The 26,919-nt window shown below is 42.8% G+C and overlaps 1 protein-coding gene and 4 non-coding genes across 6 annotated transcripts; all 5 read left to right on the top strand.

The window, feature by feature from the left end:
• The first annotated feature begins 1,365 nt into the window (after window positions 1-1,365).
• Window positions 1,366-26,354, top strand: NOP58 (NOP58 ribonucleoprotein). 2 transcript variants are annotated; one of them, XM_062498057.1, is made up of 15 exons: window positions 1,366-1,496; window positions 4,585-4,661; window positions 6,336-6,388; window positions 8,194-8,318; window positions 9,330-9,466; window positions 10,641-10,705; window positions 12,005-12,139; window positions 12,998-13,143; window positions 14,093-14,219; window positions 15,416-15,579; window positions 16,187-16,321; window positions 17,530-17,591; window positions 20,105-20,238; window positions 25,112-25,233; window positions 25,931-26,354. In XM_062498057.1, exons 1-15 carry the CDS (start codon window positions 1,452-1,454, stop codon window positions 25,985-25,987), a joined length of 1,584 nt encoding a protein of 527 aa, XP_062354041.1. In that variant the 5' UTR covers window positions 1,366-1,451; the 3' UTR covers window positions 25,988-26,354. The 2 variants fall into 2 exon arrangements, with proteins under 2 accessions (XP_062354041.1, XP_062354042.1); XM_062498058.1 differs by lacking the exons at window positions 25,112-25,233; window positions 25,931-26,354 and adding an exon at window positions 21,990-22,127.
• LOC134047513 (small nucleolar RNA SNORD70) lies at window positions 6,654-6,742 on the top strand. Its single transcript, XR_009933454.1, has one exon. It is a non-coding gene; the product is annotated as a small nucleolar RNA SNORD70 (small nucleolar RNA).
• On the top strand, window positions 11,307-11,394 carry LOC134047515 (small nucleolar RNA SNORD70). Its single transcript, XR_009933455.1, has one exon. It is a non-coding gene; the product is annotated as a small nucleolar RNA SNORD70 (small nucleolar RNA).
• Window positions 13,242-13,325, top strand: LOC134047511 (small nucleolar RNA SNORD11B). Its single transcript, XR_009933452.1, has one exon. It is a non-coding gene; the product is annotated as a small nucleolar RNA SNORD11B (small nucleolar RNA).
• On the top strand, window positions 14,387-14,469 carry LOC134047510 (small nucleolar RNA SNORD11). Its single transcript, XR_009933451.1, has one exon. It is a non-coding gene; the product is annotated as a small nucleolar RNA SNORD11 (small nucleolar RNA).
• Window positions 26,355-26,919: the final 565 nt, after the last annotated feature.

A 26,919-nucleotide genomic window follows, 5' to 3' on the forward strand; every position in this document is an offset into this window, starting at 1 on the left:
ACATATGGTCTATGCAAAGGTTCTTCAGTCCATCAGAAACAGATTTCTTAAAAAAACAGACTTTACCGTAAGAACAGTCTTTAATCTCATAATGCCAGTTTGCTTGCTTGAGAGGGGTTAGTGCTAACAAACAGGATGAATGCAACGTTCTGGGGCAGCCAGCTAAATAACAGTAGCTCTTACATAATAATAGTAATGCTCCTGCCAGCAGGGCCAGAACCAGTACTTTAAAACTAGGTGGAACCTAGAAATTCTCTAATTTATTTGGCAATATTACTGGTTGTGGGATTAAAAAAAAAAGCAACAAAAACTGGTTATGTTATGTAAAGCACCAAAGTCTTTCCTTTGAAAAAGAAATATCTTCAGTGTTATGCAGGTCCACAGATTTCTCTGCCTGTTGGCTTTCCAGCATACTGCTTACGTGGAGGAAACAAAGACATGCTGACTCACATAGACGGTTGCATAAAATGCAGCAATGAATGTCTGATATAAATCAAAACCCAAGGGTTTCTTGGAGCCTCTCTTCCTGCGGGCAGGAAAATCTCTGCCTGTTTTCAATACAGATAACCCTGCCTGTGAAATAAGTGGGAGTTTCTAATGGGCAAGGCCCGGCGCTTTCCGCCTGCCTCCCACCGGCACGCAGCTCCTCGGCTTCTCAGCTGCGCCCGCGGCACAGAAGCGGGTCAGCCAGGCACCGCACTGTGCCAAGGACAAAGGAGGAGGTGGCATCTAAGTAGGAGGGGGCACAAACGACCGCCCCAGCACCCCCCAGCCCCGCCTTTCCCCGGACAGAACCGCCCGTGACCCGGGGAGAGCACAGCAACGTTACAAACGCGTGTTTTATATGAGCAGAATTTTGGAGCTTGTCTGTCGGCGAAGTCAGGCTTTTAAACACACACAACTGCACTTTGTCAACAATTCTCCACGTAAAGGAGCCGTTTCCTGTGCGATGAACTGCAGGTCAGGCCGCGGGAGCGGAGCGGGCAGAGAACGCGCCCCGCCGTGTGCGGAGGGCCGGGAGCGCCGGCTGAACCCCGACACCGCGGCCAGTCCGGCTTAGTGTCGCCAAGGAGGCCGCCCACTCACACCTGCTTCGGGATAGCTCGGGAAACAAAGCCTCCAGCACCTGCCTACAGTGGCTGACCCTGCCGCCAACTGCGGCACCCGGGGAAGGGAGGGCGGCTCGGGTGAGGTCCCACGGGGGCACACCGGCGGCTCCTGAACGTTCAGTGCGTCAGGAGGCTCCAGCCCGCGGCGGGGCGCGGCTCTGCCACGTGGCTCCCGGGCGGGAGGCGGCTCCGCCGCTTCCGCTCCCCGCGCGGACTCGCTTCCGCTGCCGCTTCTCCTTCCGGTTCCGCTGTGCGGCGCGCGCGTGCTCGAGCGCGGTGAGGTGAGGTGAGGTCCGGTCCGGTCCGGTCCGGCGCACGCGGCGCCCCCCGCCCGCCGCAGCGATGCTGGTGCTGTTCGAGACCGCCGCCGGCTATGCCATCTTCAAGGTGAGCCGCGGTGCTGGCCCCGGGGGTCGCGGCCGCCGACCTGCGGCGGAGCAGAAGGGAGAGCGAAAGGGGAGCGCGTCGGGCCTGTGGTGGGAATGACGGGGAAACGCGGGCGGGGGTGAGACTGAGCGGGGGAGTGAGGGCCCCCGCACCCCGTGCGCCTCGCGTTGTGGGCGAGGCCTCGTGGCAGGGGCTGCCGGAGGGGGCTGAAGACGCTCGGCGCGCAGAAAGGGAGCTCCTCGGTGCCCGCCAAGCACCGCCTGCGGCTCTCGCTTCCTCCCCTCTGCCGGCCTGGGTTCGGTGGGAAGTTTCGCTCTGGCGGCCGTGTGTGGGGGCACCCGGCTTTGGGAGCGTTGGCCGCTTTCTCTGCCTGGCTGTGCCCTCGTGGCCGGCGTTCCAGCAGAGCCCCGCGGATGCGGGAGGGGGCGCGTGGGAGACGGGCAGCGCCTTCCCGGTGTGCGGGGGCGCCGCCCGGGGCGTGCCCAAAGGCGGGGTGAGCGGGGAGCGGGACAGTCCCTGCGGGATTCCCGTGTCCCGACCTCGCTCTCCCAGAGCGAGAAGCAGACACCTTGACGCTTTGCCAGGCTCCTGACCGGGTGGCTCAGGACTGTAGCTTTCTTAGGCTTTGAACAAGCCTCAGCTAGAACTGCTACAGTGTCGTGCTTCTCTCTGGCTTTTCTCTTGCTCGAGTGTTGATTCCTGTACAGTTTTACCAGCTTGGTCATAGTTTGATTGTAACATCCTTTCCCCCCCCGCCCCAGCTTAGTCTTGGGGTTTAGCTTGTGCAAAGAGAGGAAGGCTCTGGTTTCCTTTGCCTGCGGCAGAACTGCCCTTGCTGCTCTGTAGAGTATTATATTTCCTTCCTCTGCCCTGAAATATTTTCTCCTCATTGGGCTGAAGCCATACAATTCCAGCAATATTTTAATATAAATTTTGATATTTTAATTTCTGAAGGTAGAGTAGGCATAAGGGAAAGGTAGGAGGTGGGGTATACAGAGAAAACTGCAGGGAGGTCTCTGCAGAGGTGCTGCAGTGTTTGCTGTAGGTCTCAGCAGCTGGGGTTGGCTGTGAGGTGTGCAGCGTGACTGCTGGAGAAGTGAAAGCTCCCTGCTGGAAATGAACCCATTATGTTGGTTCCTGGGATATTTTTAATCTTATATTTACATATGTACACAAACAAGGGACAGGACTGCTGGAGCAGCAGCCTTTATTCCATCACCATCATCAGCCTTATTTTACAGAGTTAAGCACAGGAGATGGAAACAGCTTCAGCCACTAACAGCAGCAAAAGAAGTTCTCTTTGTCACAAAGTCTTTTAAAAACTTTCTAGCCAGCAACATAATATTAAAAGCTGAGAAGCATTTGCTTAGGCCAATTAATAAAGCTGCATGTACATCTTGCTTTGAACAATGCTTGTTTGTAATGGCTTGAAACAATGGATAAAGCTTCGTTATTAAGCTTACATATTTCAACTGTCTTGCTTAACATATTTTCCTGAGGCCTATCTCTACAGAGCACATAGCCCTATTGTTTCTTGTCCTTGCATCTTCATTCTTGCATTTCTCTGTCCTGAGATTTACTTTTACACAGCTTTCTGAGAGTTTTATACATTTTTTATTTCTCACAATAGTATTTTATTAAAGTATGTATTTCTAGATAAGCTGTGGTTTTCCTTGCTGATTTTGATGGCAGCTGCCAAAGCTGGAAATACCAAAACCTCAGCCAAAGTGCCCATCTACAGGGAAAAGCTCTCAAATCATTCAGCATTCCTTCCCTGGACAGAGCAGCTGTCCACCTGCAGCCTTGTGTTGCTCTTATACTTGTGTGTTCATTTTGTATTGAAATGTTCTCTGCAGAGTTCAGCTACTTTTTATTTCCTTTCTAAACCAGTTCTTGAAGTCTCACTCCATGGGAGTTGGGGTGTTGTTTGTTTTTTAGTTACTGGAGGTTGGAGGGATACTGTGTTTCTGAATCTTGGGGACAGTTATGGTCACCCCCTTTCCAGCAGTGACCACAAATGCTTGTTGCCAGCATAACTGTGTTCAGCAGTCTTGATTTTAGCAGTTTCTGTGTCTTTAATTTTCTCTATGTGCTCATATCTGTTTATAGAGGGTGAGAATTCTGTAGGTCTTGGTGTAGGAAAGATGAACTGGGGGAAAGAATTGTCGGGCTGAGTAAAGGAAGAGTTGCCCCAAGGTTTTTCTGTTCCTCACAGTCATGTGGGAAGTTAATTACTATGTTTATTTACTCAGTTACTAATTGAGTTTAAAAAAAGACAGTCTCCTTCAACTGGGGTTTTAAAATCTGCCGGGGAGCAAAATCATAATACCAGGAATGATTTCTGCACTGAGCTAAATTGCAATTGTGTTGCATTTGCATTGTGGGGACAAAACCACAAGATTATCGAGTAAGATGTAAAGATTTTGGCTATTCCCCTGAGCAATTTCCTGGGAATTTGCTGTATACTCTGTATTTTGTGAAATGTATATAGGTTCCAAGAGTGTAAGTGTAAATCTCGTGCTGTTTAAAACCTGAGGGGGTTCCCTGTGCCCATTGCTGCCTCTTAGGTAATTCTTGGCTCAGTTGATGGCCATGCTGTGGTGACAACTCTTTACAGGAATGTTCTTTTTCTTGTTGGGGTGAGCTCTGATTAATGAAAATAACTTTGGGGGATCACTGCTTTTTATTAGGTTTCCCAGATGTTTTATTTTTTCAAAGCATTGGCAAATTTGAGTTTGCATCACTGTGGTTATAAGTAAGTCTTGTAGAGGAGATGGAGCAAACCCAGTTTTGGTAAAGAAGAAGTGGGTTTTGCTTTAATGTGCCAGGTCCAGGAGGGCACATTATTGAAGAACTTCTGTAATTCAGGTGAAAGTACAAATGTTTCACTATTGTCTCTTAGGGTAAATCTTCTGGGAGAGAATGGTGAAACCAGAGATCACTGAAGTCGAGTTTGTTGACTCAGTGTTAACTTCTATGAAGTGTTTGGATACACTGTAAATGTTTCAGGTTTCCTGGGTTGAAGATTCTTCTAAAGTGAACTAAATACAGTTGTGTGATTTCTTTTTTTTTTTTTTTTCCCCTGCAGGTTCTGAATGAGAAAAAGCTTCAAGAAGTTGACAGTCTGTGGAAAGAATTTGAAACTCCCGAAAAAGCAAACAAAATGTGAGCAGCTTTATGTGGGGATAGCAGTGTGGCTTGTGGAAGGATTACAGGAGGGCTGCCTGTAGTTACACACAGCTGAGGTTCAGAATGAAGTATTGATCTTTGGGTTTCAGTGTTGTAAAAGCTGTGAGGAATTATAATGTGAAGTTAGGTACTCTGAGGTGCTTACAGTGGAATATCAAAGTGAAAGAAGCATGTGTCACCAAATCAAAAAATTGAACAATATTTTAAGGTGATATGGGTGCTTTGACAAGAACATCGAAGCTTGTAATGCTGGAAGTGTCAGTGAAGTGACAGGGTTTTGTGCTCATGGGAATTTCTTTTGGGAAAACTGAAGCTTAATCCAGATGGAACTATGTAACTCACTGTGAATTGAGAACAAGTATTGTTGCCCATGCCATCAGTGAGAGTTAGCATCACTGCAGAGTTGCACAGGGATTGCAGCATCCACTGATCAAACTGGCCTTTCTAGCAAATTGCCCTAAACCTGGGGACAATGGTGGATTCCTTCCAAGTCTGTCTGTTGTTTTTATTGGAAGATTTCTAACCAGCTTTGATTAGAATGGATGCATCTGAACTAGCTATGCCTTTCATATTTATCCTGCTCTGTGACAGTACTTAGAGCAGAGGCCAAAATATCCCACATCTGCCAGGTTGTAGTGTGGTTAATCATGTCCTGGAGACATCATCTTGGCCTCTTGTTATACAGGATGTGGCTCTTAATGGGATCTCTACTCTGATAAAAATAATTCCTCTTTTGCCTTTCTGAAAAGGCATCACTGTAAGCCTGAAGCTTTTGTTGGGATCTGCAAATGCTTAACTCAAGTATTCAGCTTTATCTGTGACCTTGCTTCCTTTGCAGATACTTGACTCACAAAGAGCACTGGTTAATCAGGGCTGGATTAGTTAAATGCCTGTCCCTGACAAGGAATTTACTGGATTGAGACAACTTCTTAACTGTAACTATATTATCAACACCACAGCCTGTGTGAGGGGTAGAGGGAAGCTGTGTCTAAGGATCTGACACAGTGTGGTTAAACACTGTTCAGATGATTCTTGGCTCTGGTCAGCACTTAGGGCATGAAAGAAATTTTTGTTGTTTTTCTTAAGCTCAGCTCAGAACTTGTATTCTAACATCTAATTACAGGGGAGGACTTGAGGATTCGTGGGCAATGAATCAGTTCAAATTTAAATTCTTTGAAGATAGATGCATTTGGTTGAAAAGCATGTTAAATCTGAGCTGTGCAGGCTCTGCATTCCACAGAGGCAGAACATTTCCTTTTGAAGATGGGTAGGAAGATGCTATCATCAGTCAGTCAGGGTGCAGTGTTGAAATTTAAATGGATGATGTCTGTCTTTAAAGATGAACTACAAAGCAAAAAGGGGGGGAGGGGGTAGGTTTTCTGGTGATGTTGGTCCAAGAAATACCAAATCAAAATACCCTTTTTTTTTTCCTTTGTATAACTGTTGTGGGACCCAGCTGAAACGTCACACCAGACTCAATCAACTAGTTTAGTGCTCTCAGTCCTTTTAGGGGGTCTGGATATTCATCTCTGCTCTCTTGAAGCCTTAAGGAAAAGAGAGGAGCTATAGTAGCAGAGGCAGAAAAAGGAAAATGGTTCTAGCATGTGGTTTATGTACAATTGTTTACACACTTCTATTTTATTTCTGTAGAGTAAAGCTGAAACATTTTGAAAAATTTCAGGACACAACAGAAGCACTTGCTGGTAAGTGAATTAACACTATTATTGCAAAAGAATTAAATCTCTATCATGCTCTAGTTCAGTCATTACTTGCCTGTGTCCATGGTCTTTTTCTTAGTTTTGAAATTACAGGGTTTTTTAAAGTGAGCTGATTTTGATGGTTATGAGGTCACCTATCCAGTCTATAGTGTAGTAAAGATATAATAAAGTCTAGGTTTTTCAACCTAGGTGCATGTTTTTAAGCAGCTTACAGATGAGCACCATGTAAGTTGGGACTGATACATGTAGGCTGTCTGTTGTCAATGATGGATTCTTGTTGATGCTGAATATCACTGATCTGAGTCAACAGTTCGTCACTACCACTGAGACAACAGACAGGGATTAGAGAATGTCCACTGTAACAGCCACCTGGGCTTTATAGACACATACCTGTGGTTTTCAGCCTAAAAAAGGTCAGTGTTCTCCTGAAATTAAGGATTTTAAGCAAAATAGAAGGCCTTATAGTCAATAATTTTTATTAATTCTACACTTAAATACTTGATGTGTGGTCTGGTTTGAACAGAAATGGTAGGAATTCTAGGCAATAATTCAGAAATAGTGTGACAATTTCTGCTGAATGACTTCGGTAGGTGAATGTTCTAGGTCACATTTGTAATTAAAGATCAGTTCTTCATATTCTCATGCAGTAGGGATAGCATATAAAGGAAGCAAGCAAGAATGGAGACAACCATCAAACATGAGATGCAAGTGAAAGAGCTGAGATTGGAACTGTTGCACTTTCCTCTTCATGGCATATTTTTTGGATTATGTTGCTTTTACATAGGTTTGGATTCAGTTCATGTGTAATTAGGCTGATTAAAAAACCCAACAACATAAACATCCAAAACCCTTTACTACTTTGCTTCAAGTTGACTTATCTGTGAAATGGAGAGGTTCAGACTACTTACGGCTCATTTATTTTGAAAGGAAGACTGTGTATGTGACTGTGTTTGTGTTTCAAGGGGATTAGGTGCTATTGGACAGCTTGCAGGGTGGAAAATTATCTGCATTGCAGAAGGGTTGAGAGGAAACCCAGCACAGCACTTTGATTTTACTTTTGCATGTTGTTAGGTTCTGGAAACCAAAAATCACTGGCTGCTGCTCTGTTACTGTGATGAAGATGTATCAATCACAGAAGTTCAGTGGAGCACAGAGCTGACCCTCAAAGAGAGTTGTATAAGTGCCTGCTTTAAATATATTGTGTGGGATGGTAAAGCTTTTACAGATCTATTAATATTTGAGAATACAGAACATCCTTTAAAGATTGTCCTGTCTGCATGCTGTATTGAAAGAGTATGTCTGACTGTCCAGTTTGGCACCATTCCTGGGGCTTTAGATAGTACATTATCATTACCAGAGAATGCAAATAAGCCATTACTGAATTTAGGATATCATGGTTGCTGCCTTAGGGACTTGGCAAATGGTTGGTTAATTAAATGATGCACAAAATATTCCCATATAACCTTGACGTTGGAAATGTTAAACATGTATCGAAAGCATATGGCATACTGTTTGTAGAGATCTTTAAACAAAACTGGCAAAAATAGAACTGAAAACATATGGAGAAAGGAGAAGCAACTGGGAGAAGGGTTTTTGATTTAGACCCTCAGAGGAGGAAGTATAAAATTTTCTTCTATTTTGATTTTTAGTTATTGCATGGTGAAGTAGTATTGCAGCTCAGAATAGAGCTACTGTGGACAGTTAAAATAAATATATGAAATTAGGAGTAATATTTCTACAGGTTAAGGAGGGGAAAGAAACAGCATCTTTGGTCTTTTTGTTTTATACAGCATCCACAGCTCTTGTAGAAGGCAAGCTCAGCAAGAACTTGAAGAAGATTCTCAAGAAGATAGTGGCAAAAGATGCCCATGAGCAGTTGGCTGTGGCAGATGCCAAACTTGGAGGTGTCATAAAGGTGATAACTGATTCTGCTGTTTTTCCTTTTGTTTCATGCTACTGACATGCTAGTGAGATTCCAGAGATTCTGCAGGTACTGGCAGTGGATTATGCTGCCAGTGCTGTGTTTGCAGCCTAGAGGATTGCTAATCCTAGTATGTTAACAGGGATGATGTTGTCTTGAGTACACAGGTGAGTGATATGGTAAGAATGCACTGAGCTCTTCGCATTTGCTTGATTTCCCTCATAAATATTGGTCGGAAACCCAGCAAATAAAAAAATTGATTTTCCTAATGATCCAGTCCAGAAAGAGAGTGGAGGGAGGAACCAACCAAAAAGCCTGAGCCAGGCAGACACATATTCCTCCCTAACAGATGCAGCAGCAGTAGGGTGGTGATTTATTGTGTTGGGAGGGGACATTGTTGTGCCTTCCTCAGTGTGCAGGCAGCTGTGCACACCCTTTGGTCCTTGCCTGCCAGAGGAAGAAGGAGGTTCACTGGAGGTGGACTGCCTTTGCCAGTGTCTCCTGGGTGTCAAATATCAGTTTTCCCATCTCATGTCCAATTGCTCCCTGTTCCACTGAACTTTGTTCTGACAGCCTCCTCAGGCTGTCTTAGGAGACTGTGCAGGCTGCAAAATGAGGGTTTAATGTTAAAGTGAATAATCGCAAGGGCTTTGAACTAATTATTTAGTCTCGTTCTCTGAAAAAGACACAGCCCCCAAACCTCTACACTTCTGAATTTTCTTTCTGTGGCCAAAGGGTTTCTAGTAAACTTCAAAATCTTGAATCTTAAGTTGAATGTTCTACATAGTGGATAGAGCATTAATTATAAATCTTCTCCTCAAAGTGGAATATTAACTGTGTGGGGAACTGGGGGTGTTACTACCTTGAGCATCAAAAATGGATGAAACTTGCATGATCACGGGGTTGCAGTGGGAAAACCAGTTATAATGATGTAAGGCTGCTGGGAGAAGGACTTGAGGGAAATGTATTGTGCCTGACTTTGGACCACTGATTTCCACACTGCAGGAGAAGCTGAATTTGAGTTGCATACACAGCCCGATGGTTACAGAGCTGATGAGAGGAATTCGCTCACAGATTGAGGGGCTCATAACAGGCCTCCCTTCTCGAGAGATGGCAGCTATGTGCCTGGGTCTGGCACACAGGTGAGTTGCTACAACAGCTCTGTTTCATCCTGTCTGCCCCACTCCTGAGTCCTTGGCTGTGCTCTGCTGCTTGAAGTGTTTCCGAGTATGTGGCATGGTCTCATACTCTGTAAATCAAGATACTTTTGTATCTGAAATCCTGTTTTACAAAGGAAGGGGTTTCCAGTTTGCACCCATCCTTTAGGTAATGACTTCATCTTCACCCAAGTGGAAGCTGGTAGCTTTCCTTTGTATGTTATGTACTTCAGTATTTCTTCTGGAAATCTGTCTGGAGCAGTCAAGGGAGTCATTTAAAGCTCTATTGCCACTAAGAGACAAGTTGAAGACCACAATTTGTGCCAGAATAAATACCCATATCATAGATAATGCAAGTATTAAAGGCAGGGTTGTTCTTCCCACCTTGTTCTTGCTGCTTTTTAAATTTAGTGGAGTAGTAGTTAAATACAAAGTTGTTGGATCAACGTGGGATCAAGCATCCATTAGCGAGTAACTTTTAAATCCATATTCTGATATGAGCTTGTCCTGTCAGAAGCCACTGGCAAGTTAGAGAAATGCTTTGCAATAGCTAATTCCCTAAAAGTGTGTTTGCTTAGAAAATGGGCATTAATATTGAAAAAGTACTTTTAAGATGCAAATCCTCATTGATACCAAGTGTCTTTCACTGTAGCATACAGAGAAATAGTTAACATAACATTAAAGCAGGGTGGTAATGGGCTTTCTCAGACAGTGAGAATCTGTTCCAGGAAGTTTCTTTTGTTGCTTCACATTAGCGTTGCTGGAATTTGCTGCTAGGGAGGTGCAGTTTTGTGGATTGCCTCCAGCTGCTGCCCAACTGGAAGTGCTGTTGACAAATACATTTTGTGGGGAACCATGCAGCCAGTTAATTTCCTGCCACAGCACTGGTGTTCAGTCTGCTGCAGGTGGTAAAAGTAACCTTGACTTTCCCTTTCACCCTGGTCACAGGCTATGGGAGGGGGGGGATGCATGTTAGGGCTGTTGTGAAGCTTGTGTCAGTGTGGCTTCTGGCCACAGCTGAGAGCAGTCAGTGGCACAGAACTGAGCTTGGTTTCAATGAACCTGTGGACAACTGTATTGGTGTTAAAAAGGAGCAGGTGGGGCATATTCTGCAGTAGGATGTCAGGATGCTGATTAAACTGTATTTGTGTCTCCTCAGCCTTTCCCGATACAAGCTGAAATTTAGCCCAGACAAAGTAGATACCATGATTATCCAGGCAATTTGTAAGTATATTTAAAGCTTAAATTATTAATGGCTTTGGCTTAGGATAGCTGACTTCTTTACATTGACTAAAAAGAAAAGTATTGCTGTCAGTTTCCTCCTAGGATGTCCTAGTAAACTGGGCACTGATGTTCAGCTAGGCATAAAGTGTGTTTTCTCAATAGGATTTTCCACAAGCAGGAACATTTTTAGGGCAATACAGTAAACTGGCGTGCACTTTTTCTTAGCATAGAAATCAGCTGAACTACAGGCAGTGTTAATTCAGTCCTCTGAGGGCTTTCCTTCCCAACATGCCTCTCTTCTGAGTGGTGCTGGGAGAATGGGGATAGCATCCCCACAGGATAGCATTTTCTGACCTATCATTTAGGTGGTGTCTTGCACAGAGGGCAATATAGAAATAGGCTCCTATGTTAGGCATGTAAAATACACTGCAGTGTGTGTAATGCTGCATTTTGTCTCCTTGCTTTCTAAATGGAAAACAGACTGAAATTGTTAAAGCGCTAGGAAAGCCCATTCCTCATTTTTCCTTGAAGACACACACATCATAATCTGAACACTTGCTGTGAAGCAGTGGTGAGGAATCCTGTTTGGAATAGTAATTCCCAGACTGTTGCCAATGATGAAACATAGTTAAACTGAAATTAATGATGTAATTCAGTTCCTTCGTCACTACCACTGAGACAACAGATGGGAATGTTGGTATGGCATTGGCAGGAAATATTTTAACCTCAGGGCTCTCTAGCAATATATGCTGTAGGTGCTCTACTCTAATAAACTATAAATCTGATTGTCATATCTAGTAAATGGTGAGCCTGTTGGCTTTGTATTTGGTATATTTAAATTATAACAGCAAGTAGAAGGCTTGCTTTTTAAATAAAATAATTGAATACAAGATCAGTTTGTTACCATTATAACATTTTTTTCTCGAAGTTAATTGGATGGCTACATTTTACATCAACTTGTGTGTAGCATTTTGGCTGACTAAGAAGGGTGACTGGCTGCTGTGCTCCTTTTAGGGGAATGTGCTTTGCAGCTGTTAGGGAGTTTGTCCAGGATGGTCTCAGTGATAAAACTTTGAGGCCACACTCATGGGAATTCTAACATTTCTATAGTATTGTGCCTGGTATTATGCAGTTCTCTGAAAAGTAAACACTTTTAGTGTAAACCAAATATTGGTTTATTCCAGTATTTATAGAGTAAAATACTTCAGGTAATCTCTCTTTACACTGTTTAAATCGGTTTGGTTGACATTTTTAGGTTGCCCTTTTAGAAAAAGAGCACCATCCTTCTTTCTCTTTCAGCACTTCTTGATGACCTGGACAAAGAACTGAATAACTACATCATGCGCTGTCGGGAATGGTACGGCTGGCACTTCCCTGAACTGGGCAAAATCATCACGGATAACCTCATGTACTGTAAATGCGTGCGGAAAGTCGGTGAGTACTGAGGGCGGCGTGAGCGGCGCTGCTGTGAGAGCTCGCTGCTCATCCAGCTGCTCAGCACCCTTCAGCAGCAGGGAAGATGGGGCCAGCAGAAAAGGGGAGGGTGTGTTTGCATCTGGATGTTGGTGCAATTTGCCATTTGGAACCTAAAGTGAAGGCTAATCATCACCAACCGGTCCTTCACGGAGCACCAGCTCATCTTAGAATCCCAGTTAGTCAGCAGACCGGTTTGGAAATTAGCTCCTAAAAGACTGATGGAAAGAGAAGTGTTGCCTGTCTCTGGATGTTCTTGAAGATGGCAGGTACTAGAACTAGTCATAAGAGCAGAAAGAATGACTGCTATATTTTGGATACTTGCCTCACCTCTTGGTGAGCTCATGTGCTTTGTATTGATGATTTTTTTTTTTCCCCTTGGTTGGTTTCTTTGTAATAATGAAGCTTGCAGTCCAGAGGGAGACTTGTGGTTTTAAGATAGTGTTTCTTCCCCCCCCCCCCCAGTTGCAGAAACAATTAAATAGATTTGTTTTGTGGTAAGTGACTGCTTCCTGGAATTCTTTTCTTGTAATATTGTCACTGAAAATTTTGCAGCAACCAGCTACTGAAAAGGTGAAGTATGCAGTATGGGCTTTCTGGGCTTTTTTTCTAGTTTCAAATTTAGTATTTCCAACCATTCCTAGCTGATAATAAACATAAAGTCAGAACACTGACATATATTTTAGGAATTTTGAATACTGTGATGGCAGACTTGACTCACTGTTTTTATTTTGGCCTTTTATCTTCATCTGTTTCTGTGCTCTTTTTACTAGTTCATGTCGCCCCCAGCACAAACATGCTTTCATCTGTCCCCCACAGGAGACAGAAGCAATTTTGCTTCCTCTGATGTTTCTGACATCCTACCGGAGGAGATTGAGGAGGATGTGAAGGCTGCTGCTGAGATTTCCATGGGGACAGAGGTATCAGAAGAAGACATAAACAACATAATCCATCTCTGTGATCAGGTATGTACACATGGATGGATGGGAGTAGGACTCTATTTTAGGTGTTACAGAGCCACTTCTGCCAAGGAGAGCTTTTCCCAGGGCAGTGCTAACACTTGTGATGGCAGTGATGATTCCTGTATTGTTGCTCTCCCGATATCCAGGCATGAGGGTGCACAGTCACTACCTCATCTGAGCCATCTCAGGGTGTTGATGTCTGCACAAGGCCTTCTGAAAGTGGGAATCTTACTTTTGGGAGGAATTTTGCTATCGTTGTACTTTTAAGTACTTGAGATAATACCATTATATAGCTTCTTTTTAATCTGTCACTGTGGCAGCTAGGTGATAAACCCTGGGTTAAAAATGGACCACTGAAATCCTAGAAGAATTAGGAGTTCTACCCTGCTCTCGTCTGGGCTGAGTGTGAACAAACACCCTCTGACTTCAGTTGTGCCAGCTGGATCCCTTTGTGACTTTACCAGGGAGTGTCAGGGTTAGGAGTTCCTGTTCTTGGTCTAGACCAGGCTGCTTTTTTATGTGCATTCTAATCATGTATATTCGTATGGAACAAGTAAAGGGCATGTATCCCATTTCAAGAGAATGGTAGCAAAGATTTATGTAAAAACTGAATATTCCAGGGTTTTGTCCTAAATAAAATGTCCTTACTAAGTATTTTTGTTCTGCTTCACTGTCTGACATGTTTTCAGCTCCTTTATCAGGAGTTTTGCTGAGAAAAATATAAGTTGCATAAGGGAATAAGCAGAACAGACCCAATATACTTTGTGGATATAGCTCTGCTCTGGGAATATGGCTTATATAAAGCTTCCTGTACCTCTGGCTCTTGGCTGTTTGCATTTTGCAATTTCTTAATCTCCTGCATTGGAGTTCTCAGCGCTTCCTCCTGTCAGTGTATTTATCTCTTACTATTTTTTGGTCAGCTGATACTGTAACCAAGCTCTGTCTGTGCCAGGTGATTGAAATCTCTGAGTATCGGACACAGCTCTACGACTACCTGAAGAACAGAATGATGGCCATTGCTCCCAATCTCACTGTCATGGTGGGAGAACTGGTGGGAGCAAGGCTCATTGCTCATGCAGGTGGGTTACAGTGATCAATGTAAATAAATCTTAGGTGACCTCATCAGAGGTTTTCTCCAAGAAGCTAGTCAGCTAAAAGCATTATGTAAGCCCTGGTGAACATATCGTGGTAAATGGGGCGAAGGCAGCACTTGAGGAATCTTGAGAATACCAGCATGAGCTTGGTAGTAGTCTGTGATGATGTTCTCAGTTGGCCTGAATTCTTTTTGGAATATGAGGGCAACTTAAGTCACTACCTCTTCTGAGACACTTACTGAGCCTCCTGCTGTTAGTTCAGTCACTTCCGAGGTAAAAAATGGAAGTGGTGCGCTTCAGTGGGTTCCTCTGTGAGCGACCTGCGCTTTCACAGCCTGGAGCATGCTTGCTAAAATAAAAACTGGCTGGCAAAATAGGCAAAGGATGGGTCTTTGTATGGAAATCCAAGGGAAAGCTTATTGGGCCTTGAAGGGAGTCCACGGACCACGACAAAACTGGGTTGAGAGCACAGGGTTAAATATGGACCGAAAGAGGTCAGAGGGTCAAGGTCCAATAGGGATGGGAAAGTGGTGTAGAGGAGGGGCAGCCAGCCAGGGGAACCAGTAAGTTAGCAGGGGTGGGGCAGTGCAGCAAAACATAGCCAATGGAGGGGTCAAGGAAAGGGAGAACATTCTGGAAAGGGTACATACAAGGTGAACAGGGGCAGAACAACTGTACAAACCAGTAGAATTCAAGATGTTAACATGTGCCTGCAAAGGCCTGTGGGAGAGAGACGCTTCTCACCATAACCTTAGGAGGGTGTTTCTTCTTGCCTGCTCTTGCCCCTCCAGGGGTTAAGTGTTACAGCTACAATGGCAGACCTTTGAGCCTCCACAAAAAAACCAGCAGTGGGGATTTAGAGTCAGACTGGCTCAACGTGATAGCCTTATTTCAGTTATCTGTGCTGCACTGTGATGAAGTGTTCTTCCTGTCAGACTGTCAGGAGTAGGCATTATTCCAGTAGAATATGTTTTATTGAGTTAGCCTTGTACCCTGATGCTCAAATCAAACCAAGACAGTTGAGGCATGAAGGACTGAAATGGTTTACCTGTTCTTCAGGAAACAAGTGGGAAACAGTCCTCATGAAAGAGGGTGGATCTGAGCTTCTTACACTAGTCAAAAGCAGGAATCTAGCCTAGCTACTCTTCTGACAAATCACTTGCTGTGTCACCTCTTTCTAGGTTCCCTCCTGAATCTGGCAAAACATCCAGCTTCAACAGTTCAGTTACTGGGTGCTGAGAAGGCACTCTTCAGAGCACTGAAGACTAAAAGGGATACACCTAAGTTTGGCCTTATCTATCATGCCTCCCTGGTGGGACAGAGCAATACCAAAAATAAAGGAAAGGTAAATTGCATAGTTTTTAATCAGCTTTTTCCAGGGCATCAATATCCAGAGCTTCAAGATGGCTTGAACTTCACAGTGAGGCTCTTTCCGTGGCTTGCTTTGCTGTTATTGCTTTGTGATGACATGGAAAATACCACTGTCCTAGAAATGTTTGAATATCGTTCACTCTTTTTCAAAAAAAGGGAATAGTATTGTCCATGTGACATATCTGAGCAATAACAGTGTATTCCTGCTGAGTTAGGATGTACCACTGGCTTTCTCAAAGGTTGTGTTACTACTTTCTTCCATGTGACAGTAAACTAAGGTGTTAAAGGCTTTAGGCTGGAAATTGCACCTCAGACTAACCTGCTCTAAAGGTTGGGGGAGAGTAGGAAATGTGTAACTGACTTGCTGTCTCAGCCAGTTCCCTCTATCAGGGAAATAAGGTGTTACATTAACAGTATTTCAGTGTTAAAAGAGTAAGCTTACACTAATTATTTTTTTTTGACTAAACACTGCTAGTAAATGGTTACTTTGTTCTTTTGTATGTGGGTATGGTTTCCAGATCAGAGTGAATCATTGCCTTATGTCAAGTCTTAGCATTTAATATTATTTTTGGCTTTTGCAGATTTCTCGAATGCTGGCAGCAAAGACTGCCTTGACTATTCGTTATGATGCCCTTGGAGAGAACACCAGTGCTGAAATGGGAGCTGAGAACAGACTAAAAGTAGAGACAAGACTGAGACTTTTGGAAGAGAGAGGGGTAAGTCTTGCAGAGAGCTGAATGAAGCTGTCATTCTTGTTCAGGGTATGATTTTCTGACACTGCTTTTTGATTCTTCTCACTCAGTAGCGTGTCACTCTTACCCTGTAGTTTCTCCCAGCCCTGGCTGGAGTGGCTGGGTGTGTAAGTTGGCTGCAGGCATTTGTGTGTCAGCTCTTCTTGTTTACAGGGTTGTCTTTATTTGCATTATACTGAAAAATCTTGATAGTGAACAAGATTAATAAGCTCATACCTTTCCATTCCCTACATCTCTATGAATTGCAGGTATAGGCTTATAACTTCATAGCTTTTTTCTCTTTACCTTAGAAGGAATATTTGTGCCAATATTTTTTTCCACCCTGGCTCCTAGAATCCTGGACAGGATCTGGTGGTATTTAGTCTTAGGGTGCTTTCTCTGTAGCTAAAGCAAGATGATATTCTGCAAATCACTGCATTGCCCTCCTTCCACCTGATGCATATCCTGGCTCTCCCCACCTTCTGTTCCATGTTGCCATCAGCACAGTGTGCTGGGAGAGCATGGGGGCCCTTTCCTCTTTTAGGTGGCATGCCTGCTGCATGTGATCTTGTGAATGACCAGTAAGTTCAGCCTTCCAAGCTAGATCTGATGCCAGTGCTTTAGTACTGGCACCACTAGAAGAGAAAAGAAAAATCCAGAAAAACCTGTCCACTCTCTTCATGGGAAGTGAAACTCCCATTGGAGCACAGACAAGGAGACATGTTAACACCAAAAGACAAGCCACTCACCTGACAAGTACACATTTTAATTTATTCTGGGGCCTGTGTTGTGGATTTAAGGTTGGTTTTATGCCAGCTATAGGATGATACCTACCCTGGCAAGCAGTTATTCTTGCCAAAGAGAAAAAGTGCACAAATTTGAGCTGCTTTTGTGAATTTGGATGTTCTGTCATGTGACTGTCATGTATTTGGTACAGTCGTAGATGCCCCTTACTTGAATTGGGCTCTTGAAGAGCAGCATTAGAAAGGCCATTCTCACCTCAGCCTTCCTCTCCTCAGTTACACTCCCTGTCACTACTCTACACTCAAGTGTAAAACTGGTGAGGTGCACAAGGGCTTGACCCATCATATATGTTTGTATTTCCAGTTTTTAATTCAACAGCTAAATAACTTGTGTTGTGAGTTATTTTCCTTATGAGTAATTTGTTTTTCCTATGTAAATTTTTCTTGTAGATAAGAAGAATAAGTGGCACTGGAAAAGCCTTGGCCAAGACAGACAAGTATCAAAACAAGAGGTGAATAGTTTTTCCTTTCAGTTTGGCTGATTAAAAATAACTCCATGTTTTTATTTCTGAAAAGTTGTTTTTATTTCTTTTTGGCTGTGGGCTGAGTTGACCTAAGATCCAGAAAACATTTCCTATGCTTTTTAAACATTGATAATAAGTTCTGTTGCTAATAAGAATTTCTTTTTCCCCAGATTCTCTAATAGTAAATTACTGACATCATCAGATAGCAAGTACTTTAGGTGATACCAGCAGCACCCCAAAAATCAGGGTGCTAATATAGAGCAGTTTTATTTATTACAATTTCAGATGAAATAAGTTGAAGAAAATCAGAGCTTGAATTAATTTCTTTGACATGGAAGCTGTCCTAGGGACTTACTTAGCCATCTTATTCTTAAAAAAAAAAGAAAAAACAGGCACCAGTTGTTCTGAGCAAAACTTCATCTCCTTGTTTAAATCTTATCTGTAATAAGTAACACATCTTAAGCAATAGATAAGGTCTTTATGTACTGTGGACACTTTTAAAACAATTTCTGGTGTCCAGAGTGATAGTGTAAATTGCAACTGGGGCAGCTGAACATCTGAGGATTTAAGCAAGGTATTATTAGTCTGTACTGTGACATCTGGGTTTATTGCTTAATTTGGTTGCAGGCTTCTCACTTAGCTTGGCCTGCTTATTTTGCTGAGCCTTTGGTGTAGAGAGGGCAAGAGCTCAGCAAAACCAGGGTTCAGTGCTCATTCTGTGAGGAAAAATTAACACTGTTGCACCCATCTGCAGCCTCCAAACATCTTTCTGGAGTCTAGCTGTAACTTCTATTTCCATATGCCAGGCTTTTCCAAGTGTAGTGACGGCTGTGATTTCTGGAGCAGCTTTTGCAGACAGTGTCAGTCAGTAAATGAGGCATCAAGGCATGTCAGGAGGCAGGAGCTGAGGGAGGAGGTTGTTAAAGAGACAACATAGATGCAGGGGTTTGACCTCTTGAAATGAGGAATCATGAACTCCTGCCAGGACATGTTTCTGCTGTTAGACATGCTTTGCAAACATGTCTAGGCTTGGGGAGAATCTGAAGATAGTTCCTGGCTGTCTAGCATAGTCTGGCTGCCTAAAAGGAGAATTAACTCAGTACTTGTCAATTTGTCCTTGTAGTACAAAAATGGCAGTACTGCTACTATGGGCATATTAGAAGGGCTAAAATAGTGTTTTAACGAGATGGGCAAAAATCTTGGTCTTGTGTGGAGCCATGGATTTTTTAGGAATTGGCTAAATTAAAGTAATGTATCAGAAGTTAAATGCAGGTCTGTTGTTAGAGATTAGGTTCATGTGAAATGTTTCTTTGTATGCTTTCCAACAAAGATGCAAGAGATGCTGTATTTGTCTTATTTATGATTTTGTGGTTTTGGTGTTGGTTTTTTTTTAATTAGCTGCATTATGACAGTGGCAAGGAAGCCAGTGAGATATCACTTGGCTTTAACTGAAGCAGAGTCTACCTTTTGCAAAAGGCTGCATAATCAATTTCTCTAAACCAATGTGCAGTGGTAATACCCATAAGAATAATTTCCCATGTTTAGAGGATTGTACTGTCTGCTGGCATTACCACATGCTTCCCAGCCCAGTCACTCAGCTTCAGTTGCTTTTACAAGCTGTGCAAGGTAGCTACTTCAGATTCCAATTTTAGAATAGTTCAGACATTCATTATGTGGCTGGGGAGGAAATATTTTAGGCTTAGTGTTTTAAAACTCCTTTTTTCTTCAGTAGGAATTCTGGTCTGAGTAAGAAAAGAACTGCTTCAGTTGCCCCTTACAAGTTCCAGTTAAAGAGCACTGGGTTTCAGGGTGGCTTGTTGTCTAGAGCCTGTAGAGGAGCTTGGGACTGAGCAAACAAGCATGAAATAACTGAGAAGAGGCAGTTTCAGACACAGATTAGATGTCTGAATGTCCCATAAATTCAGTGATACAGGTGGTAGAGCAATGAGCCATAACATTACCTTGCCTTGTGAGTTTGCCCTTTCAGTGTAATGGTGGAGAGGCAGTATAGAAAAAGCAGAAGTAAAGCTACTTGTAATGCTTTTTGTGTGTGTATTATTACCCCTAGGGTACAATTATAGGGTAATATACCAAATACAATACAATAATACACCAAATGGTGGGGAGCTGTGTGCTTGTGACCATATGGCTATGCTGGATAGGCTTTCAGTATCAGAGAAATCATTGTAATGGGTAATTCAAGTGCTCTGTAGATCCTTGAACAGGTATAAGCCAGGATCAAACTCTTGGTTAAACTGGTATTTTCTTTTCAGATGAGACAGTTGTATTTTGTGGGGTATGTCTTCCCCAGTCAGGATTACTGATAAAGACACTGTGTATTGGAGGGAGGGCCTCACTACCCATAGATGTTTTGTTAGCAGAGCAAGATTGATTTTCAAATGTTCTTAGTAGGTTGTGTTGGAAAGTTATGTTCAACTGCAGGGTCTTACCTGAGGGTTTGTTGTTCTTAATACATACATGGACTTTTTTCTTCATTACAGTGAAGTAAAAGTTTATGACCCCTCTGGTGACTCTACACTTCCTGTTGTTTCCAAGAAGCGCAAAATTCAGGAGGTGGATGTACAAGACACAGAGGTTGCAGTGAAAGCAAAGAAGTTCAAAGCAGAGATGAAAGGTTGGTTGCTGTACCTGTGCTGTTGCCATGTCACTGTTTGCATCGTGCAGTTGGGCTTAGCATTTACAGCCAGCCACAGTACCTGGGTATTCTCCTTGGGAATGACTGTATTTGAAAAAGGTAATGGTCCTTTACAGACTGACACCAGACTGCAGAGAAGACTACAGGCAGTTGTAAATGTGTAAGAACATTTAAAAACAAAACTATACTCATATTCCTGCAGAATTTCTTGCTCAGCAGGTTTGTATTTAATATCTTGAAGACAGAAAAGCTGGTCTCTGTAAAACCAGAACTTGCTCTATTTTCTCTTAAGAATACTATTTTATTCTGTCTGTGTTTTCAGGCATGTTTCAATGTATAAAAAGGTCAGAATTTGATGTGAAATGACACTTGCAGATTTCCGTCTGAATTTACGTAATGCATGAACAATTGTTATTCTCTGGGGAGCTAAAACTGAACTATGGCCACAGTTCTTTCCTTCTCTGATAAGTTACTGTATGAAGAAGTATTTTGACTGTGACTACAAAATAATCTAGTTTAACATTGTGGTTAATTTTAAGAAACATTCTCTTCTCACCAGTGTTTTAACTTGGGAGGGTTAAAAATGGGGAAAAAGGAGATGACTTTAAAGTCACTTCCCTAAGATCCAGAGCCAGATCTGGGCATGAACTACTCACATGTTTTGCCAATTACCTGTGCCTGCAGCAGGTGAGGGCTGTCAGAGCCTTCTCTGCTTCTCTGCTGCTCTGTTCTGGGGGATCAGAGTGCAAATATGCTGGTTCAACACCTCTTCATGCTCAGGTGATTCCAGACACTACTTAGTTCATGGTGTCTGTGTACATGGAGGGAGTAACGTGCAGGAACCTGAACATAGCTGAAAAGTAAAGTTACACTGGAGGGAAGGAGAATCCTTTGTGCTGTAAAGCTGAGATCTGTGCCCCAGCATGTTCACATAATGACAAAAGGACATGAGTACTCTGGAGGCTTGAACTTTGCCCATTTGCATTTGGAGAATGTGGGTGTTCTCACAGCTACTGTTTTTGAACTAACTTCCCGTGCTGTAGCCAGAATTGTTCTCTTGGGCTTCCCCTGCATTATCAAAGCACGTGTTGACATCTCACCAGCAGGAGCTCATTGCAGGTGAAGTATTGCATGGACTTCCAGCCTGCTTTTGTAGTTTGAGGCAGATATTTCTGTGCATAGTTATGTTCTTCAATGGTTGGTGCTTTTAAACACAAACCTGCTTGTGTTTGCTTCTGTTACTTTATTTCCAGTTTTGGGGATTGGGTGGAGCTTAGCAGGTGTCCTTGAGCTGGAGGTGGTGTATAGAACACTTGTGGACTACTGAATTCTGTGCTGTTTGGCTGGTTGTTTTTCAAATTTCCCCAAACCTGAAGTACAGGCTTTCAGATGTGCTGCTTTTCTGCCTTAAAATATGGGTCATTCTTCAAATGTATGGTTAATAAATAGCTCCTGCTTTTTCCCAGTTCTTTGTATTAACCCAGTCATTTTATTTGACTACCTGGGCATTAGTGCCAACTATGCCAGTTGCTTCAGACTACAGAATAGATGTTTCCAGAGAGTTTGTTTATCTTGTGTCACCTCTATGCAGAATTAATCCTTTCAGCCTGTCCTCTTGTACCCTTGAAAATAGCATTGCCTCATGTTTGGAATTATATTTGAGCACCTAGCATGGGTACATGGATATCCCTGACACCTGCTAGACTGACAATAGCCTTGCTGTTTTCCAGCATGATTTCTGTGATTGCATGGTGTGCTGATGGGAACTTGGTGGTCCGAGAAGGTTGAGGAGTTCAGCAAGTTGCATAATACACAGAAGAGTGCAGAGGAGGTTCCAGCATTATGATTTATGTTGCATGTCCACTTGAATATGCATGTGAGCCTTTAATGTCTGCTGTTCTTGGCTCTGTTGTTTTTTGCTGCAGTGCCCTATTCAGCTTTTGCCTGGTCAGAGATAACACATCCAGACAATGTGTTGTGAAAGAAGTCTCTGCCCCCTCCTTCCCCATGATGTTTGTGCAGCTGCATAAAAAATGGGGGTGGTGGAAAAGTAGTCCAATAGAAAAAAAGGCAATTCTTCAGCCAGAAATTTTTATTTGGTTTGTATTACAAGAGGAAGGTAAAGGACAGGAAGGAGTTGGGAAGCTGCCACTGAAAAGTTGTGGTCAAACCATTGCTTTTAATATCTGTTGTAAAGGGGGACAGTATTTTGCATTTTGCCAGCCCAAAGTGTAAATGTTACTGCAAGATGAGATACGTGGTGTTTTCTCTCTCCCTGTTTGGGGTGCATGAATGGCAGTACTTCGAGTGGGAACTGGCAGGGGGTTGGAGGTTGAGGTGTGTCTTCAAACCACATTCACCTTTTATATCTGTCAGGAAACCAGGTGGAAGGATTAGTGCCTGAAACAAGTCATAATCCACTTCAGGAGCTGTCTGTTAAAACCTGTTTTTATGTTGATGAGGGGAAAATAGGGCAGGTGTTTTTGTGACTGTGGTCTTCGAAGTTGGATGTGGCCAAACAGAATGCATACCACCAGCAGGGCTAGCCAGTGCCCCCAGGGGAGCCTTCAGCTTGCACTTAGCATCAGGATATGGTAGCAGTTAGTGACTCGGGAAGGTATCTCTTGAAAAGAGAAATTTCTTAAATTAATGGCATTAATGGAGTGAACCCTGCAAGGTACAATAGCAACAGCTTGACAGGGTGTCTTTACTGATAGGCAGTGTGACTTCATTCTGTACATGCGGAGCATTGTCTGGAGGAGGGAGGGGACATCAGGCTTGTGTGTGAAAGCTTTGACAAAAATGGTGGAAAATGGGTGAGTGGAACTACTGCTGGTGATGTCCAGCACTCACAGGGCCATCAGTCAAACTGCTCTTCAGGGTTTCTGCTTTCTGTGCCTGAGTCAGAGCTATTGCTTTCCTTGTCAGCTGCTGTGTATCACAAAGAAACCCCCGCTGGCTTTGATTGACTTAAAAGTATTGCACCTAGAGGGAAAATGCCAGCACCCCTGGAGCCTTTATCCTCATTCTGGCTAGCTACAAATACTTGAAGTCTTGTGATGAGCTTTGCTAGAAGACAGCAAATGAAATCTTCAGGGAGGGCTCTGCTGTCTGCTGTGAGAAGTGAGGATGCCTGTGAGTGTCCAGTGCATCATCTGCACTGTAAATTTTGACAGGTTCCACTGCCAGGTGTGTCAGACTTGGTGACATGTAGAGTAATAACAAGAAATTATTTTTTCAAGGTTTTTCTTGGAAACATTTTTCTTGGAAATGCATATCTTACCAATCCAGATGAGTAAAAGCATGTAGCAGAGCAATATACAGTGTGTATGCTCCTGTTATATAGTGTGGCTTTAATACAGTTTATGCTTATTTTTCAGCTACTTTTTCTTTTCCCATGTCATACATAGGGAGGTGAGGACACACTTATTTTTATACCTGTTTTGAATGCCTTATGTTCACACACTGTTCTGTGAATTTTGTGTATTGCAGAATCCACTCAAAGTTATGTTTACCAGGTTTTTTTATCTAGAATCTTTTGCTCTTTTGCTTCTGGTATGTTTTTAATGTCAGAAAACTGCATGTGTTAGTTGGCTGTATTCTTCTGTAGACATGGCTAGAAATTTTTACCCTGAAGCCAACTTTTTTTATCTGAGCCTAATGTTAAAGGCAGAGTTGGAAATGTATTTTTTGACTCATAATCCTTCTGGCTTGAGGAACTAAACTTGTGGCAAAGTACAATCAAGATGTTATGTGGTTTGGGTCTTTTTTTTTTTTTTTGTAATTGAACTTGTTATTTTTGTAAGTGGTGAGTGTGTGTTCTTGAAAATGAAATTGATTCTTTCCTGGGGGACATATGGTGAGAAAATGTCTTGAGTCATACCTCCAGTAGCAGCTATACATGCCACAAACACCACTGGTTTCAGCATCAGTTTTGTAGCTGCTGAAGGACAGTGGTTGCTACATCATGAACTTAGTCATGAGTACTGTGTGAAACTTGGTATTCAGCACTGACTCAGCTGTGCAAATAAATTTGACTTGGGTATGCTCCAGTAACAGCCTGGCTGCTGCACAGGCTGTCAGCTTGGTAATGATTTCTTCTTGGTTTCTTTACCTTGAGATTCCTAAGACTGAGATGTATTCTAGGAAGTGAGTGGTAAATCACAGTTCCATTACCATTGTGATTAGATAGGGCAGCTGTTGATTAATAGTTCTGAAAACTAACTCTAAGGTCATTAGTAAATCTTTCCCTGGGCTGACATTCCTCTCAGCTTATATAAATAATATTATAAATAATTCCTGTAGTCCAGGATAGGAAAGTGTTTCTGCATTAAATGTTTGAAGTTGCATTGAGATCTTTGTGTTTGCCAGTCTAAACAGTAAAGAAAACTGGTCTGCTTCTTAATGAATTTCCAACATGAAGATAGAGAAATCAGTTGTGAACAAGCTACTGCTGGCTAAATGTATTTCTGAAGGGGAGCTTAGAGTCCTTTTGCTGCTCATGTGTGGCTGGTAAAAATATTTGCCAAACTGTGGACAGTCTCTTTTTGATGGAGTACTTGAAGGTAATTTGGCAAACAAATGAAAACATGCAAGCTTGTTTTAAACTCTGGGAGCAGCATATAGGAATAGTGTGATTTGAATTCACCAGGAGAGGTGAATAGTGCTATCTGAACACTCACTTGTGTCTTAAGTAGTTGTATATTTTGATTATATAGGGACTAGTTCTGCAGGTAAGGGCAAAGCAGAGGGTAAATAGGAGTCATTACATCTTCTGATGTTTCATAGCTTTTCCTTTTGCACTCTTAATAACTGACAACCTGCCTTTCATTTTGTCCTTTCTGTGGTACAGAAGGAACAGCTGTAGAAGATGGTGAACCTGTTAAAAAGAAAAAAAAGAAAAAGAATAAGGAAAAGCAAGCTGAAGAAGAGGAGGTACTGAGTGAGGAACTCCCCACCAGCCCCATAACTGAGGTGAGGCAGAATTGCACAGCTGCCTGATTCTTTTTGGGAATGTGTTCTCTCCAAAACCTAGAGTGAGGTGTGGGGAGAAATTCTTGTATGCATAATGCATGGCTTGCAAATAGTTTTGCACTAGTAACTGCATTTTGTGATATCCATCACTGTAATGTCCAAGGAGATTTGCATTACAAAATAAGATTGGGCAGTTTGTGACTGCAATGCCTCCATTCCCCTCCTATCCTCTGCCCACCCCCAGCTCTAGTCTTCCCCATCTTTGCATCTTTTCTAGTGGGAAGAGTGTCCCTTGGTACCAATCCACAGACATCTGTCTCCACTTTGGTACTTGAAGGGAGCAGAGGCCATACCTGCTGATTTGATATTTTCTAGCAACAGTAAAGCAGATGGGACCAAACCCAACTTATTTCTCAGTTGTGAAGATCTGTTCTTAACACGGGGTTGAATTTTCTGCCCTTTGTGCACGTCAGCTGCGGGGCTTGGGGACAGTGCTGAGCTGTGACAGTGTGGCACACCTCCCTGCCCCTGTGAGCAGCCAGTGCACTCAGCAACTGAGGAAGGGCATGGCTTGGTTTGTGCTCTGCTGAGCACAGCAGCTGGGGTGATGCTTCAGCTGGGAGCCCTGTTGCCTAGCTACACGTGTTGCTTTGCTCTTCCTTATGCTTTGCTCATGGCAACATTTGTTTGTTTGCAGAACACAGAGAAAAAGAAGAAGAAAAAAAAGAAAATGAAAGATGAGGGTGAAGACTGATGTGGAACAGGGGGGAACACTGGCCCTTGGACAGCTGCTTCGGAGTAGCATTTCTCAATATAATTTGTTTAGCCTCTTGCTGAATACTAACTTCCCTGTGCTGCAAGAGGGCAAGGAGATGGGCTTGATAGCTGTCCTCTCCCTGGAACAGGATACCCAGGTGTCTCTGATAATTAGGAGGATTACTGGTTTCTTTTGTTTAAAAGCTCACAGTAGATCCTCTTTTCCCAACCAGTCTCCACTGATAAGGAATAAAAACGTTTTTATGGAGAATTTATGCCTCTGTCTTTTAACTTGTTTGCTATGTTTTTTCTGGCCATTATTAGGGCTGTTTCTAAAATGTATTGTTTTAAATGACTGATCAGTTCTAAAGTTCTAAATGTGTAAATGTTCCGTTGCAGTTTATTCTCTGAAAGATTTCAAAGGTTGTAATATCCTTAAAATTTCCATAACATGGATACAAATATCTGTGCATGATATCAAAGATGCTTTGAATAGTTGATGTGTGTTACTGAGTCTGCACTGTAGTTCTCTCGATAAAGCCTTTTTTAAAGCATTTTCACATGTTATGGTTTTGCTGCACTGGCTAACAAAATTCAGATGTGTGTTTTGAACAAATGTGAGGTAGCTTTGCAATTGGTTCGTGGTGATTGTAGCAAGTTCCCTCACTCGATTTAAAACCAAACTAAGCAAAAAAACCAAACAGAAGCCGCAAAACAAACAAATGAACAAAAAATCTAAGGGAAAAACCCCAAACCCAAGGCAAAATTACTTCTTCAGCTATCTGATAATGAAACAGAAAAGACAAGTGTTTTATTAGTAGCAGAAATCAGCCATTTGCTAATTCTGCCATCCTTGAGGGAATACAGATGCACTGAAGTAGCATCATGTGATCAAGACTCTGAAGCTCTTACGATGGAAAACATTTTTTT

The sequence above is a fragment of the Cinclus cinclus genome, chromosome 9 (assembly GCF_963662255.1).
Source record: "Cinclus cinclus chromosome 9, bCinCin1.1, whole genome shotgun sequence".
Taxonomy (NCBI): Eukaryota; Metazoa; Chordata; class Aves; order Passeriformes; family Cinclidae; genus Cinclus; species Cinclus cinclus.

What these genes read in the sequence shown, in the direction of transcription:
- NOP58 (XM_062498057.1), top strand. Translation starts at nt 1,452, where the DNA reads ATGCTGGTGCTGTTCGAGACCGCCGCCGGCTATGCCATCTTCAAG. An exon ending in TAATCCATCTCTGTGATCAG is followed by an intron (nt 13,144 to 14,092) that starts GTATGTACACAT and finishes TGTCTGTGCCAG; the next exon opens with GTGATTGAAATCTCTGAGTA. An exon ending in GACAAGTATCAAAACAAGAG is followed by an intron (nt 17,592 to 20,104) that starts GTGAATAGTTTT and finishes TCTTCATTACAG; the next exon opens with TGAAGTAAAAGTTTATGACC.